Source organism: Rhinolophus sinicus, linkage group LG03, assembly GCF_036562045.2.
Source record: "Rhinolophus sinicus isolate RSC01 linkage group LG03, ASM3656204v1, whole genome shotgun sequence".
Classification (NCBI taxonomy): domain Eukaryota; kingdom Metazoa; phylum Chordata; class Mammalia; order Chiroptera; family Rhinolophidae; genus Rhinolophus; species Rhinolophus sinicus.
Window position 1 is genome coordinate 70,580,510 of NC_133753.1, and position 14,673 is coordinate 70,595,182.

The 14,673-nt window shown below is 41.0% G+C and overlaps 1 protein-coding gene across 1 annotated transcript in view; it reads right to left on the reverse strand.

The window, feature by feature from the left end:
- The window catches only part of AVEN (apoptosis and caspase activation inhibitor), a 142,562-nt gene that overhangs the window by 2,207 nt on the left and 125,682 nt on the right, over positions 1-14,673 (reverse strand). The window contains exons 4-5 of the mRNA XM_019752876.2: positions 7,722-7,792; positions 2,148-2,243 (exon numbers count right to left, since the gene is read on the reverse strand). Of these exons, the coding sequence (XP_019608435.2) occupies positions 2,148-2,243; positions 7,722-7,792 (167 nt within the window). The remainder of the gene's footprint in view (positions 1-2,147; positions 2,244-7,721; positions 7,793-14,673) is intronic.

Genomic DNA, 14,673 nt, shown 5'->3' on the forward strand with positions numbered 1-14,673 from the left:
TCTGGGGCCCTGGCAATACTGATTCTTCATCAGGATGCTGATTCCATGGTTATAAATACTTATATGTGTACTTTTCTGTATCTATAATTTAATGAAAGTTTAAAACTCCCCAGGTGATTATAACGTAGAGCCAAGGCTAAGAACCCCTATTCTGGGGGGTAGGCCGGGGTGACCTGCACGGACAAGGTCAGAGTCCAGTTCTTTTGGGGGCATTGGCCCCTATTTGTACAGTTAAGCATCCTGAGCAGATACAGTTTGCTAGTGACTCTTCAGGGCTTTTAAGACAGCATGACTTTACACACACACTGAAACATTCATCCATCACTGTCAGTGTGCAGGGCAAAGCTGGGAGGTGGCCCTCTACTTTCATCTTGGAATCATTTAGTTTCCAGGCGTGTGGCATTGGTTTTGTTTTTTACCTCACGGGATTCTAATGTGCAAACACAGTTGAGAATAGCTGCTCTACCATGTAGGAGGGGGTGGGGTGGATTTTAAAAGAGTTTAGCCAGGTTTTCAAAGCTACTGCAATTATTGTATACCTTTACTCTAAGACCTGCCACCGACAGAACATCCTGCATTTTAAAACGTTCCCCACGCCTTCTGTTTCTCCTCTGAGTCCTGGGGCCCACGTCACCTTCATCTCAATGGTTCCTTGGATGTGTTCCACCAAAACGAGCTTGTCAGAACCTTGCACACCTCTGGACAGCCAACAGGAAACACAGCAGTGGCCCCGTCACTAAGACAATCCCAAACACCTATGGAAGCCCCAGGTGATTTCCCATCGGAGGCAAAGGCCACGCTCTCTACTTCTCTGTCCTACCCCGAGCTGTCCTCCAGCCCTGAATTCTACTTGCTGCCCTGAATCTGAGACTAGAAAGTGCAGCAGAAACAACAATTGGGTGGGTAACTAATTCCTGGCTATACTCAAACTTAGCATCACATTCAACTGAAGAACGAAGTTGATCATTTTTGTTGCTAGGATTCTGTTTAAAATTAGTATTGCCCAGGATGTCACTTTTTTAAAAAAAAACTCAATCTAGCCACAATTACATTTTCAGTTCCTTGTGGTACAAGTCCTTGGGCCTCCTAGGTCAATTCATCAATTGCCATCTTATACTATCTCCCAAATGTCTATTTCTAGCCTTTCGTTCTGAACTATAAATTTCTATATCCATTTGAGTAGTATTTTCACTTTGATATCTCAGAGGCTCAAATCCATAATGTCCAAACCTCACCCTTCCTAGTGCTACCTACCACCGAGTTGCACAAACTGGAAAACCTGTAGTCATTCTTTGCCTGCTCGCTCTCCGTTTCCAGTCTTTCACCAAGTCCTGTTCATTTTTCTTTCGAAGCACCTCTTGGTAGAGTCCAGTGCTCTGCCATCATCACCCTCCTCCAAGCTGCAGTCTTCTTCACCTGGGCCCGTGCAACGGCCTCTTAATATGCTTCTCCTCAGCTGCTCTCTTCTTGCACGTGCAGATTTCCAATAAACACACCCACACCATCCCACAGTCCATTCTACAGCCCGCTTGCTCTTACTGTGGTCATTGTCTGTGGTAGTGTTAACGCAGACCTGAGTGGGTCACGCTTCTTTAAATTCCAACTCATGTTCTTTGCATCTCAGCTTATCCGTCACTTCCTCAGGAAAGCCATTCCAATCACACCAAAGTAGATCAGATTCACTATATCATGTTCTCATAGCCCACTGTCACTCTCCTTCCCAGACGTCATCACAGCTTACACATTTGTATGATAAGGTCACTAATACCCATCTTTCCCACTAGATGAAGCTCCAGAAGGGCAGGAACCATGTCTGTCTCCTCAACCACTGCGTCCTTCCTGCCTCACATAAATACTTTGAGTAAAATACCAGCCTGACTTTATACTTTTACATTCCATTCGTTTCCACTACATCTAATTCTTTACAATGTTTCAAATATAAAATGGGTAAAAAAAAAAATAAAAAAAAACTTAAAAAAATCATTTCATACTCCCTTAAAACTTTACAAAATGCTACCTGGTACAAAATCGTCAGCGTTACGAAAGAAAAAGCTGGGTCTGAGACATCCGGCAAAGGGTTATTTTTCACTATTTTTCTTCTCTTGCCCTAATCCATACCAGCTTGAAGATGCCATGAGGGTTTTTACCTGGACCAATTCGGCAGCAACATTGAGTCGCAGTGAGAGAGGCAGTTCTTGAAGGGCTTGAACCAATGACTCACAGTCCACGTAAAATGCTGAATTCTATTTAAATAAATAAATAAATAAATAAATAAATAAATAAATAAGATATGTGTACAAATGATCTACAATATCAAGTGATGATTATATATGTCCTTTTAGAAAGAAAAGCAGAAGACGATAGAAAGTAACTAAATAAATCATTCCCCTGGAGTTATTTTTAGCTGGGAGTAAGACTGTAAACCACACTTGATGTGGTTATAATTTCTGTCATTTCCACATTAAGATGAGCAAAACCAAAAGCACCTTCTTGAGCCGCAGCTCATGCTCTCAGGGCAGCAGCAGAGCAGTAGTCACCCCCACATCAGGAACCTGAAAACGACCCCCAAAACTGAAAGAAGGATAAGCACGCAGTGAAACCTAAGTGGACACCTCCCTCACATTCAGATGGCCGGTCTCCGGGCGAGGACGAAGGAGCTGTCTGGGAGGTGAGGTGGGGCTGAGAGGCACAGCCATAGGAGCCCGCGAGGTGCACACATGCGCCTCCTCCAACCAGAAAGCAGAGGACGGACGGAAACTTACCATCCAGGCAGCAGCGCTCTGAGCCCAACACTAAAAGCTCCCCTTGACTCCCTTCCCACTTGCAGAAGTCAAGTCATCTCCATGCAATGACCTCACCAACTGACAGTATGAAAAAACCTTCCAGATTATCACATGGCTTACTACTAGTAGAACAGCTGCGTCTAGGCGCCCTGGCCACCCAAGAGAAGGAACAAACTAAAAGGGGGTCACAATGAGCTCCCATTAGAGGCAAACATCACTGACCTCCTCGTCTACCAAGGGCGGTCACAGGCCCAGCTAGAACCACGTCTTAGTCTGTAATCACCGACTTCAAATTAGAAGAAAACCCAGGGCTCATCACGTCTAATCCTGATTCCCCTGAAGGAATGTCTCGGGCAGATGAGCTTATGACTGGAGGCAGTCAGTCATTCCTGGTGGACTCAAGAAGAGCCCTGAAACTAAACTGAGACCCATTCTAACCCCTACTCCCCACAGACGTACTACATGGGGATCAAAAGAAACAATGTGGCTTTTCAACGGCCTTTCTTAAATTTTCCAGAGATAGCTAGCTAGCTCTTAGGTAAGCAATGCTGGCCACACCAGATGTGGCCTGGAAAAAGGCCATGTCTGGCCTTTTAAATCTAAAAATATATAGTATTTAGGGAGCAGGATGGAGGGTAACAAAGCCTTGATAAGAAAGTGGAAAATTCAGTAAGTGTTCAGTCTTTTCCTTGGTTCTGCCCTCAGCACCTTAAGTGCCATGATCAAGACCAGCAGGTCTAAGTCTTTGTTTTCAAGTTTAGAGAAACCCTCTCAACCATGAGAAAGGTGTGATCCTGGATACTTCACACATGGGCAAGTCCCACATCACAATCTAGAAATCTCACGCTGCCCATGGCCAAGGTAAGTCTGCAAAGTCACACATGTAGACACCTTCCTTTCAGCCAATAAAAGAGTAAGGATTTCCTTCTGCGACGGCCACGACCCTACACCTGTGGCTCTCTTAGGTCTCTGGAGGAGGGCTGTGGAGACACGCTGGGGTCTGGCTAAGTGTCCAAACTTCCTCGGCCCTTTTTTGCATCATGTGCAACATGACTACAAGGTACATCATACACAACGAAGTTTGTGAGATCGCACAAAGACATGGGGAAGGGCCAGGCTGTGCTTCTGAGCCACCTTCCAAATGACAGCCATTCGGCTGTGTCTGCGACTGCAGTGTCCCCTTGCCCCCATTTCTAATTCCCTTCCATCACCCAAGTCCCAGCGGACATTGCACTGCTGACAAGACACTTCAAGCCACCACGGTGATGGCTCCTCATCTCCTTGCAGGAGTCCCAGAGCCTAGAATCTGCCCTCAAATGCCACTTTGTAAGAAAACTTTGCTTTTTTCGTCACTAGTTTGCCTCCTAAAGGGCTAAAGCGAAAGGCCTTAGATATAAAGTGAGCTGAAGTGAATTGCTTATAATAAAGCATGAATTTTAACATAGGTTCAATTGGAATAATAACCATGAATCAGCTTTTTGCTATATGTTTTAAAATAATCGATAGGTTGTTTCTGCCTGGAGTGCCCAGTCCCCACAGCCACCTGTCAACTCTGACGGTCACCGGCAGTCAGAGGACACAGCCTGACAGACACCAGCACACCGTGGCACTCTCTCCTGTACACGCTGAGGCTGGCAGAGGGAAGCCAGCCTTGTTCCTCTTGGAACAAAGCCCCTCCACCCGACTTCTGTGCCATCAGAGTGCACAGAACTCTGGGTAGTGAGAATCTGTAATCTGGAAGGTTCTTCTCTGTCCAGGAACCTAATTAGACTCTGAGTCTCAGTGTCTATTTAAAGGTACACTATTTGGTGAGAAGAGAACCTGCTAGAAACTCCACTTTGCAGCTAAAACATGTAGCCTTCAATCAGACCATTCCACCTTCTCAGGAGCCATAGAACTCACTGTCCATATTCATTTGGGACTCCGGAACCACTTGTGTACACTTTACAGAAGTGCTCAAATCAGGCAACACTTTGGGAAAAGCTGGGAAGCTTGTCAACATACAGCTTCTCAGGCCTCACTCAGAACTGGACTCTTGGGGGTGGGCCTGGGAGGCTAGACCTTTAGGAGCCTGGCAGTCGGGAACTACTGTATCTCTCCCAGCAGTTGCTCAAGGAAGCTCTACTGAACAAATAAGTCACTATGTCAACAAAAATGAAAAATGGAATGAACAAAGTTTCAGGTGATTGAAAAAAATAATAGATCTATTCTTTCACCTGAAGTTTTCCTCCCACCCTTTCCCCATCACATGGCCCCACACCATCCAAAGGAAAGATGTGAAAATCTCAGTCATGAATCGAAGGGACCAACCCCCCTATAGTAACGTGAACCTACATGGCTAAAGCGGAGACCCTGACTGCCAGGCAGCGGCCCCTTCACCCTGCATGTAAACCACAAAGAAATGACGGCAAGTCAAAGCGATGGTGGGGGTCCGCTCCCGTCAGGATGCCCTGTGAGGACCAACACGTCCCACCATTGAACTCCAACTCCTACTTTTTCCTCTCTCTTCATTGTCTTGTGCCACTGGTTGCAATGGGGACGGGAGAGCATACGGGAAATTATACATATTTATATATGATATACATATATGTATAAATACAATATGTAGGCATATATATATATATATATATATATATATATATATATATATATATATATATATATATATATATATATAAATTCCTGTCTTTTTCTCTTTCAAGTGAGAAGAAAGAGTGTTGACACAGGACAGTTCTGATGGGGAAGCAATGAATTCAGTTTTGGATGGATCCTACCAGTACCTCAACTCAAAATGTTCAAAATCAAACTTGCCTTCTTTCCACTCTTCTTTTGCTGCATTTAGTGGCATCACCACTCACCTAGTCATCAAGCTGGAAAGCTTAGCCCCACTACAAATCTTTCTTGTCCTAATGTCTCATATCTGGTCAGTGACACTCGCTACCTCGTCCTCTGCCAAAGTCCCATCTTTCTGGAGCCCCCTCCCCACCCTCACTGCCCCACACTGCCAGGCCCCCGACTCTGCCCAACATAATATCCTCCCTTCCTCCAACCTCTCATCTCCCAGTCCCTGCTTCCCAATATTGCTGATGTCAAATCTAGCCACTTGCATTTTCGTGCTAAACAAAACTTCTGTTAATAACAGTAGTCATAAGAGCTAGTTTTGACTGTTTTCTGTGTGTCGGGAACTGCACTATAGGGCTTCTATTTATTATGAAATTTAATCCTCGTTACAATTCCAAGTTTATATTTTATTGTTAGTTCCATGCTACAGATAAGAAAACAAGAAAAGGAAAGAAGTTAGCCCACGTTGTAGAACCAGGATTCCCACTCAGGTTTGTCTCTCCAAAGTCTATGCTCTCACCCACAGGCTCAACTGCCCCCAGGAGAAAATAAACACCAAACTGCTGGTACCGACCGGCCCAGACTGAAGCCTGAAGCCTCCTCCTCTGGGAAAACTACACTCCGGCCACACTCCCCAGCTGAGCACAGCCTGGCCCTTCAGGTCTCGTCCTCCCAGGACAGGACCTACCAAAATCACACTCATCCACCAAGGCCCTTTTTCCCAGGGCACTGCTCTCAATCACTTCCAGCCCATAATAGCTGTCGCCCACAGAATTGCGTTCATTCATTTACTACACCACTTATTTGATTGCTGTATTCTTTCCCATTTATTATGTAAATATTTACTGATCAGCTATGTGTCAGCCACTGTGCTAATTTAAGGTGCCTTGTGTGTTGAACAAGCATGGTCTCTGCCTTATTCATCTTTCAATAAGCAGCACCTACTGAAATATCTAGTGAATAACAGGTGCTCAGTGTTTTGATGAATGAAGAACCTTAGAATCATTGAAAATGCTCAGCATAAGTGAAATAGTCTGATAGCCAACATGGCTCAAAAGGAGTTGAAATGTAAGTTGTTTGACTTTTACCATATTCCTCAATGATCTCGGTTTACGTTTTCAACTTGTCCTAGAATTGTACACTGTACCTTGGACATATGCCCGAATAGACTCAAGCAAAGACAAATATTTTTAATTCCCAACTTTTTGTATATTATAATCATACTCTTGTAAAGTGACAGGCAGTCATTTCACCAGTAACATCCCCCCCTCTGCCGGTATGATAAGTCAACGTCCCTCATAATTAAACAAAACACCAGCCCAGAGATAAAATGAGCCGTTTACAGTGTGGGCGCTGAGCTGGTAGCAGAATAAGGAGGAGGCCTTCCCTTTGGCCTTTGCGTCTGCGGCTGTGAGCAGATCATCTAATCATTGTATCAGACAGTATGCTCTAGCCCTGGAATTGGAGACATATGACAAGCCACCAATAATTCTGTGCATTTTAAAGGGGTGAGAATACCTGTCATCTCTCATGGAAAGGATTAGTGAAGTCCTGCTTGGAAAGAATCAAAACTCCTTGGGAAGAAGATACGGCATGAATACAAAGCACATAAAACATTTGGGTTTTATGGACTCATTGAAAGACTTCTATGGTATTTGTTCTTATTTTATAGCTTTCTTCTCTTAATTCTGGAATAGAAATAGCATATTTTCATTTCATCTGCTTATTTAAAGCTATAAAGTTAAGGATTTTCTCAATACCAAAAGCAGAATGGGAGGAAAAATTAATTGTCAACCCTAAAGGGAGTTTTCACAGAAAGGGAAAAAGAAAGCCAGCCAAATGGCAAAGTAATCCACTCCAAATCGTGACTATAAACTTTCTACCTTGCAACCCAGTCTATACGAGCAATTCACACAGACCTCTAGCTTCAAGGACCTGTGTAATTTAAGCTCCCTGAAAATTTTCTGAACAATTTAGGTAACATGAATTACTAAACTCTTTTCCACATTGACACTCTATTTGAACAACAATATAAAAGGTGTTAGTCTTCAGTCTTGAGAAAAACCAACCCACATTCAAGAGAAGCCTTCATCTCACCTGCTTTGGACATGAAGCTTCACTGTACCACTCTTTCTCTTCTGCAAACCGGAACTGTGAGAAGGAGTCCCCTAGGAGTAGAAAAACATACAATTTTGTGCAAAAGCCACAGAAATACACCCATTTCTCCATATTCTCCTTTTGGAATAAAAGCGTCGTTTCTGAAGAGCTAACCATCCCGAATTCAGTGGCATCCTTCAGCAGGAGGTCCTGGCTCCCACATCAATATACCGGTCTGTGCGTGGTGGGCACCTGAAAAAACAGTTGGCAACTGCCTTCATTGTTTCATTCAGCGCTCAGTAAGCCACCATCCTACGTGCTCCTTGGGAGACAATTAAGCAGTCCAGGCCAGCAGACATAGCCTTCTACCCATAGTTAGCATATTTTCATTTCATTTGCCGAATGTATGTTAGGAAACGTAAATTTATGATTTGGGCGATGGGCACAGCAGAAAAGGAGGAACAGAACTGAAGGAAAGCAGTTCTAGGCTGATCCACAATAATGACAGACTTAAAACATCTCTTGGAGGTGGGATTACGAACCTCAACCATCACTCCAAAAATCACCTGGTTAGAATGTCAAATGCACAATAAAACTCAAAGAATGTGCATTAGATTAGTTCATGTGAATCAGAGTGTACTGTTCTGAGCTCTTAGAATAAAGGAAAATGAACCAGAAAGATCAACATAAAACAGCATGAAAGACAATCCTGTATAACAAGCTTCAACACATTTTGTAAATGTGTACGTATCTGATTATTTGCATTAGGAGCAGCTAATTTATAAATGAAGAATTATTTCTCTGCCGTAGCTTTCAGCATCCTACCTCATCAACCTACATTTATTTCCTATTTCTTCAGACTTTCTGCTCCAGAGTCAGCCTTTTTCATATTCCAAATATACTTATTATTCCATACTATCCTCATTTCTTTTTTAATCCTTCCCTCTGGTCTGTCAGACCTACACTTCTACCTAAGCATATCCAATTTATACTTCAAGAGCTCAGGTACAGCCCACTTCCTTCTTCTGATATTTCTCAGGTGATTTAAGCACAGAATTTGTTCTTTACTTCTAAATTAAAAGAGGGAGAAAAGAAGTGAAGAATTCAAAATTAAAGAGACAAAGATAAATTTAAAGATAAAACCTATACCACCCCTGCCAATTCCAAAACACAAGAATCATACAACATTAATGTTTGACAAGATCAAATTCAAGGCAAACAGGACCAAGAACGACACTCTTTATCACAAAAAAAGGATTACAGCACTACTCTTAGTCATTGACAAATCAATTTGATCCCTCAAAACTTACAAAGGATCTGCATAATTAATAATGTCTTGTATGTGGATGTAGGTATGTGTATGCGTGCATGTATGTATTGTGATTCTATGTGTGTACTTTATAAGTATCTGTGCAACATTAATTTTTTAAAAGTACTATAGAAAGGCCACTAAAACCTCAATACATCCTAAAATATAACAGTCATACAAACCATATTCACTGGTGATAAACATTTGTAGCACATATTAGCCAAGAGTTAATCTCTCTTACAAAGACCTTTTGCAAATCAACCAGAAGAAAACCATCTAACAGAGAAACAGGAAAAGAGCCAAGAATAAGAAATGTGAGCAGCTAACATATATACGAAATAATAAATGAATAAATTAAAAATCAATCTGGTAGGCTTTTTAAAACTTGACCAAATAGCTGAATGCCTTATTCAGTATTATTTTGGGCATTCCTGAACTTTCTATACTCTAAATGATCCTATGATTGCACAGATTACTACAATATATAATCAGCATAAGATAACAGTAATGCAAAGAAGGCATGATATATGTATTTATTTTTAATATCTGAATATTCACTTTCAAATACAGGTAAGAGGCCAACAATGGCTAAATAGCTTATTGCAAACTAATCCCTTGCAGAGAACTAGGAACACTAGGCCAAAAAAGAATCTATCTGTCTGAAGACATTAGAGAGTTACCACAGCAGTGGGAACAAAGGTTCCAGAGAGAAGAGAAGTGCAGAGAGTTAAGTCTAACATTTAGAGCTGCTTTTCCCTTTGAGGCATTTGTTAATTTCCAAAGGCCAGGCTGAGAGACTGAAAAACTATGTATAAAGTAACAACCAGGGAGGTTCAGAAACTGCAGAGGGCTATAGCTGGCTAGCCTTAGGGCACCGGGCAGACAAAATGGAGTTCAGAGCCCATGGATGAGGATGTGTCAGACAATCAGGGCTCTCGGGGGACCCCTGATGACTATGTCTTACAAGTAGGGATGAGGTAGGAACAGGTCAGCCCTCACAAGTCTGAAGCATAGCTGTGAATCAGCTCAATCTTTGATTCTGCCTACAAGAAGCAAAAGTAAATCCTATTTGGAGGAAATGACATTATCAATAGCCAAAAATTATCTCTATTATTTTTTATACACAGTGTCCAAAATTCATTAAAAAACCATCAGGCATATTAAGAGATAAGACCCAGATAACAGAAAACTAAAGGGAAAAAAAGATCCACAGAGGTTAAGATATTGACGTTATCAGACTTGGATTTTGTGATTTTGCAATGTAAAAATATCAAGATTAGGGAAAACTAAAAATCAGTGACATCCATAAAGTCACCTTTGATTCACACAAAATAAAGTTATACACACAAAAAAATACAAAGAAAAGAAAAAATAGTTGAGAAAATTAAATACCTAAAACACATCTTGTTTACAGTAATCAAACTTTAAAACAACACAATTTAAAAGCCCTAATGAATAAAGCATATAGAGGCCAATTTTGAAAAATAAGCTTGTTAAAATGACGACTATGGAAAGTCAACCCCCTAACCTTCTCATTGAAGATGAAAGAGTGTTCACACTTGTTGAAATGAATTCTAGCACCAAGAGGGCTTCTGGACAGTAAGTTACCAAAATTCTTCTTCCTAAAATATATCAAGACACACACAACAATGATGGTGGTATTACCAAATGTGCTACCCCCCGTATCTTGCACATCAGACATTTGGACATGCGCAGCCCTTAAATAACACAATACATTGTGATAACAGTACTTTCAATTCTGCTCCTGCTTACGCACTTGCTGAAATAGTTCCTGGTCTCACCCTAACACAGTGAACCCGACTGAAGAAGTATAAAATGGAAACGAGTAAAGAACAGTGACAGCAGCTGTTGTTGACAATGGAACAAACGTGGTGAACTGAAGAGTGTCTTAGGCGTCTCATTCTATTCCAGCCACAATGCTGAGGCTGGTGTGCCTGCAATATAAGCTGAGATATAGGTGATATTGAAACAATTTTCTTATATCTTGAAAGGCAACTGCATTGCTCTAATGTCACATTTCTAGAGCCAATATTTATGACAGATTTTTTTCAATCAACTAATTGTGTAAAGCTGCAAAAATGTTAGAAAGTTAGATTATGGGATGGCAGCAATCTTAAGTATGCTTTTGAAAATATTCAGAAAGAAAGGCTGTTTCAAAATGTGCATAATGCTTCAATTTCTGGGATTCCTCCATGAAACTCCCTGATCATCACACAAATCTCCAAGTGTAGGGGTTCATGAGGAGATAAGTCTTTACCCAGTTGATTACCTGGTCTTTCCCTAGTTACTATTAGAGAGGACACCTTTAATTGCTAAGAGGAAGCATTCCCATCAGCAGTCCTCTATTCTGGCTGAGCGGGTCAAACAACACCTTGCTATACCCACCTCAGCTGAAAGCCATCATTTATTTAGTATCACAAATCTATATAGTATAGTGACCGCGGGAAGAATCTAACACCAGACAGTGGTGAGAAATGAGAATGCTTGCATGTTATCCAAATTAAATCTGGCTACTAAAAACTTTTATAATAGAATTCTAATCATTTTATTGAAATTTCCAATTTTTTTCGTGTATTCTGGTCATCCATTCTATGACAGTAATATTTTGCTTTAGCTTCAGCTAAATATGATTTAGCACTTGCCCATTTGGTCAAAATGTGTATTTGGTGTACCTCAAATATTCAGTTAGTGACATCCTATGAGGCCATTTTAAAAATAAGGTAGCTTTATATGTATTGACATGTAAAGATACCCATTACTCAACTGTTACATAAAAAAAGTCAAGTTTTAGTACAATATAAATAAGATATGTAGATATACATATATACACACAAAATATAAATCACAAAAATACTAACATATGCACAGAAATAAGTGGAGATCATTATATACCTATTTTTAAAAAGATTATCTCTCAGAGGGTAGGACTGGAGACTTTTTATTTCTGCATAATACATTTTCCAGGTGTATCTTCCTTTGTAAACAAGTACATTTTACTTTTGGAACTGAACCTAACAGAAGGAAATCTAGAAAAAAGCTGAAGACTCTTGAGGGCCGGGACCATTCAGGAGGCGTTCAACATAAAACATCCATAGATCTCAAAGCTGGAACCGCAGATGCCCTTCGTGCTAAGTCTCACTTTATAGAACAGTGACGAACCTTGGGTCTGAAGAGGCTCAATGAACTGACCAAGGCCACATAGAGAGTTAATGCCTGGACACCAAGAACTCTTGGTTCCTGGCATTTTTTACTATAGCTATAACTAATAAAGCGCTTTCCACTGTCTCCACTAGGATTCTCAACTATCTGAATTCCCTAGGACAAAACCAGATACTCAATAAATACTTTATGACATTGGGTATGTAACACTTGATACGTTGACACTGTTTGAAGATATGAGAATCTAAACTCAAAAATAAAGAAGTCCTCATTTTAGGAAAAGATCACTTCAGAGGTTCCTTTAAATAACAACCATAATACTTTTAAAAATGAGTGTTTTTATAGAATCCTAGGTAGTCTAATAATGATACTGTCAGAGAAATAAATATACCACCTCTGTCACTATATTTTTAATACCCAGGATTCTCACTCTGCCTAAATTCTCAAACTGGTTGAACACATGTCTTATGATTAGTGACAAAGTGGACACTATAAACTTGTTAGAATGCCACAGTACTATGCTTCCTAAAAGCTTTCCATCTAGTCAGAGATAACATAGCTTTGAATTTTAAGTTTACCTCCTCAGCCCCATCAGCAAAAGAGAACTTGCAGCCAAGCAAAAGCCCTTAACAACCAAAGCTCTCCAGTGGAAGTTCAGGTTACGAGGAATAATCTTTATCTGGGCAAAGACTTTAGTTTTGACAATACAGATTTTAGGTGCATATGATGAGTAAGTATAAAAGGTAGAAAATGTGTCCAAACCTCATAATAGCCAGTTCCAATAATTTGGTGGCAATTCCTATAACTGACATCCATCCTAGGTATTTGGATCTCTTTCTCATTAAATTGGCCCAGACCTTTGTGGTGAGTCCTTTTAGAAATCAATGTATCACTAGTTCCGGATGAGTATTTCATTTTAAGCTCCATTTTCCTGGCTCTTCTTTATAATGATCAACTTCCTTTATCTCCCCCACAATCCTTAGAAGATGCCCTCACCCAGGTCAACAAGTCTCTGGGAAATCACAGACAAACTCTATAGATTGACAACTTCACAATCTTCATAAAAAAAGAATATGCCCAGTAGTCACCACAATGGCTACTATAGAAAATGAACCATATCCTGTCTTCTCTCTAAACTTCTCTATCCTCATCTATGAGAGATGGCATATGTGGAAGGTCAGGGTGAATCCTAAGTCCACTGGCTGACACAGATCACGCAGAGATGATCCACAGTTCAGCCGACAGGACACAAAAAAATCCTTGCCACCGCCAATTTCTCGCTTCCATGGATGATCCTTTCTACATCAAGCACTTGCATATTTACCCTAAAACGAAGCAACAACTAACACTTTGTAAGGAAGACTACACAAGCCACTACAGTGATGAACAAAAAAAGTTAGGTTGAGCCAAAGAACAAGAGAGGTAAGAAAAATCTATCCTGCTGCTCAACAGTGACTTATAATTAACTTTCTCACCAGGTGTGGGGCCCCCAAAGTCCCTGAACATCAAATATCCACATGTATCACTACATAATAGGATGGGCCTATCTTCCCAATGCCCCTAAAAAGTTGCTCCTATGTAATTCCCCAGGGGACTATATAGAAGGAAAAGACAGACACACTCAGGTACCATAAAAGCATTCTAGCCTTTATGAGAGATGGATGATGCTGACATTCTGGAATTTAGAATTTAGCTGTTTTCCCCAGAATAATTGGTGAATATTCTGTTAACCCGGTGCCACCATACACAATCTGGTAAAATTTCTCAAATCAATTACTTTCAGAAACAAGGCCAACATCAAACCCTGGCACAGAAGTGCAAGATGAGAGTAGGTCATTAGGGTGAATAAATGAGAATATAAGATCAATCCTCGGATGGATAATGAAGTCATAAAACTGTAGAGTTGGTCTGAAGTAAAATAGTGTGTCAGTTAGGATTAGCTCCTATTCCTGGCTGCATGTAACGTAGACCTGAAAAATTATATCTTAAGCAAGATAAAAGATTATATCTCTGTCAACTAACTGAAATCGAGACTTAGGTGGTCAAAGCCTAGTATGGTGGTCCAGGCTCCTTCCGGTTCATTGCTCTGCCATTCCTATGGAGGCCCTTCTTGTCCTGTAGACTGAACTTGTCCTGGTCCGAGATGACACCAGAGCTCCTGACACCCCATCAAAATTCCAGACAGCAAGATGGAAGAAGAGATGAAGAAAAAGGGGCAAAAGGCATGCACCATCTGTCTGTGCAGTTTTCCCACAAACTACCATAGAACATTTCCACTTATTTCTCTTTTGGCCAGAACTGTACCAGGTCATTTCACCAAGCCACAGGAATGCAAGATATTTAATTTCTTCTCATGTGGCCATGTGCTCAGCTAAGAATCAGGAGTTCGAGGAGAATAAATATGGGGTGGGTAAGCAACAACTCTCTGTGACAAATTATGAGAAGGTCCTACTTAAGTTAATA